The sequence below is a fragment of the Vigna unguiculata genome, chromosome 7, assembly GCF_004118075.2.
Source record: "Vigna unguiculata cultivar IT97K-499-35 chromosome 7, ASM411807v1, whole genome shotgun sequence".
Taxonomy (NCBI): domain Eukaryota; kingdom Viridiplantae; phylum Streptophyta; class Magnoliopsida; order Fabales; family Fabaceae; genus Vigna; species Vigna unguiculata.
In genome coordinates, this window is record NC_040285.1 from 12,145,522 (window position 1) to 12,147,294 (window position 1,773).

Genomic DNA, 1,773 nt, shown 5'->3' on the forward strand with positions numbered 1-1,773 from the left:
GATTTTGATGATAGGAAAGGGGTTTTACAATAACTTTCTCCTTTTGTCTTTTCTCTTTATCATGCTCTTCACTTTTATTCTTTTCTTCTTCCATAACAATCTCTTCATCAACTTCTTCCTTTTGAATCTCTTCTTCATTCTTTCTTTTTTCTCTAGCCTCCACCTTTTCTTTAGAACCTAGTCCAACCTCCTTTCCGCTTCTAGTGAAGATGGCCTTACATTGCTCTTTGGGGTTGGCTTCGGTGTTGGCGAAAAAAGAACTTCCTTGTTGATCAGCCAATTGCTTGGCTAGTTGATCAGCCAATTGCTTGGCTAATTGCCCCACTTGCACCTCCAAGTTTTTTATTGATGCATCAGTGTTCTTTTGATTTTGAATTGACATCTGCAAGAACTGTTGCATCATGTCCTCAAGCTTTGAGGTTTTGTCAGTCAAAGAGGGATGTTGGTAAGTTTGTTGATGTGGGGCCCTATTGGAAGGTCCTGCTTGGACCATGTTTTGGTGAGGTTTCCATCCTTGATTATAGTTCCCTGCTCGGCCTTGATTGCCCATATAACTAACTTCCTCTTGAGATGTGCTTGGCATAGCACATTGCCCATTGGTATGGTTTCCTCCACATAACTCACAACTTTGCACTTGTTGGAGTTGAGCTACAGAGGCATTTTGAAGCTCTTGAGGAAGTTGTGACAATTTCTTCATCAGGGTCTCCAACTACTGAGTAATAATCTTGTTTTGAGCCAATAGAGCATCTTGAGATTGAAGCTCTAGAATACCCTTCTTTTGAGAATGGGCTCTCTCAGTATAGACTTCATTATCATTAGCTGCCATATTCTCTATTAACTCATACGCTTCTTCTAGCGTCTTCCACTTGATACTCCCACCGGCAGAGGCATCTAACATCAACTTTGACTGGGATTTAAGTCCTGCCAAGAAAAGAGTGAGTTGTGTAGGTTGATCAAACCCATGAATGGGAGTTTTCCTCAGCAATCCTTTGAATCTATCCCAAGCTTGGCCTAAAGACTCATCCATATCCTGTTGAAATGTTGAGATTTCCTATTTTCCTTTATTAACCTTGGACTGGGGAAAATACTTGCTCAAGAACTTTGCAACCACATCATCCTAGTTGGTGAGGCTATTTTCAGGAAAAGAATTCAGCCAGGCTTTTGCGGGTCCTGCTAGTGAGAATGGGAAGAGACTCAGTCGTATGGCTTCATCAGGAACTTGATGGATCTTCACAGTATTGCATATCTCTAAGAATGTGGCCAGATGAGTGTAAGGATTCTCATGAGACAGGCCATTGATGGATCTTCACAGTATTGCATATCCAAAGTGCGTCTTTCATGACCTCTACCACCACCATTAGGATTTTCAGCAATTTCTTCTTCTGAAAAAGAATCAAGATTCTAAGAAGTAGACGGAAGAGTGTCTGAAGTAGAAGAGTGATGGGCAACTTGTTGTGCTTGAGCTCGTCTTCTCCTTGTGGCACTATTATTTTTGCGGGCAGTTTTCTCTATCTCAGGGTCGACAAGGAGTGGTTCTAAAGATGCGGTCCTCCTTGTACGGATTCTACCCTGCATAAACTATAGAGCAACAACAAAAGCAAGCTCGAACTACAAGTTAGCCCAAAAATAATGTGCGTATATAAGTAAACAAAAACAGTAAATATGAACAAAAGAATTTAAGTCTAAATAAGTCAAAAATCACACAAAAGTCTAGTATTAGACACGGGTCCCCGACAACGACGCCAAAAACTTGTTAAGACTTTGGCAAGTGTA

General features: G+C 40.9%; 1 protein-coding gene across 1 annotated transcript; it reads right to left on the reverse strand.

Moving 5' to 3' along the window:
• Positions 1-709: 709 nt before the first annotated feature.
• LOC114191169 lies at positions 710-1,027 on the reverse strand. The gene has a single exon (XM_028080352.1). It carries the CDS (start codon positions 1,025-1,027, stop codon positions 710-712), a length of 318 nt encoding a protein of 105 aa, XP_027936153.1.
• Positions 1,028-1,773: the final 746 nt, after the last annotated feature.

What these genes read in the sequence shown, in the direction of transcription:
- LOC114191169 (XM_028080352.1), bottom strand. Translation starts at nt 1,027, where the DNA reads ATGGATGAGTCTTTAGGCCAAGCTTGGGATAGATTCAAAGGATTGCTG.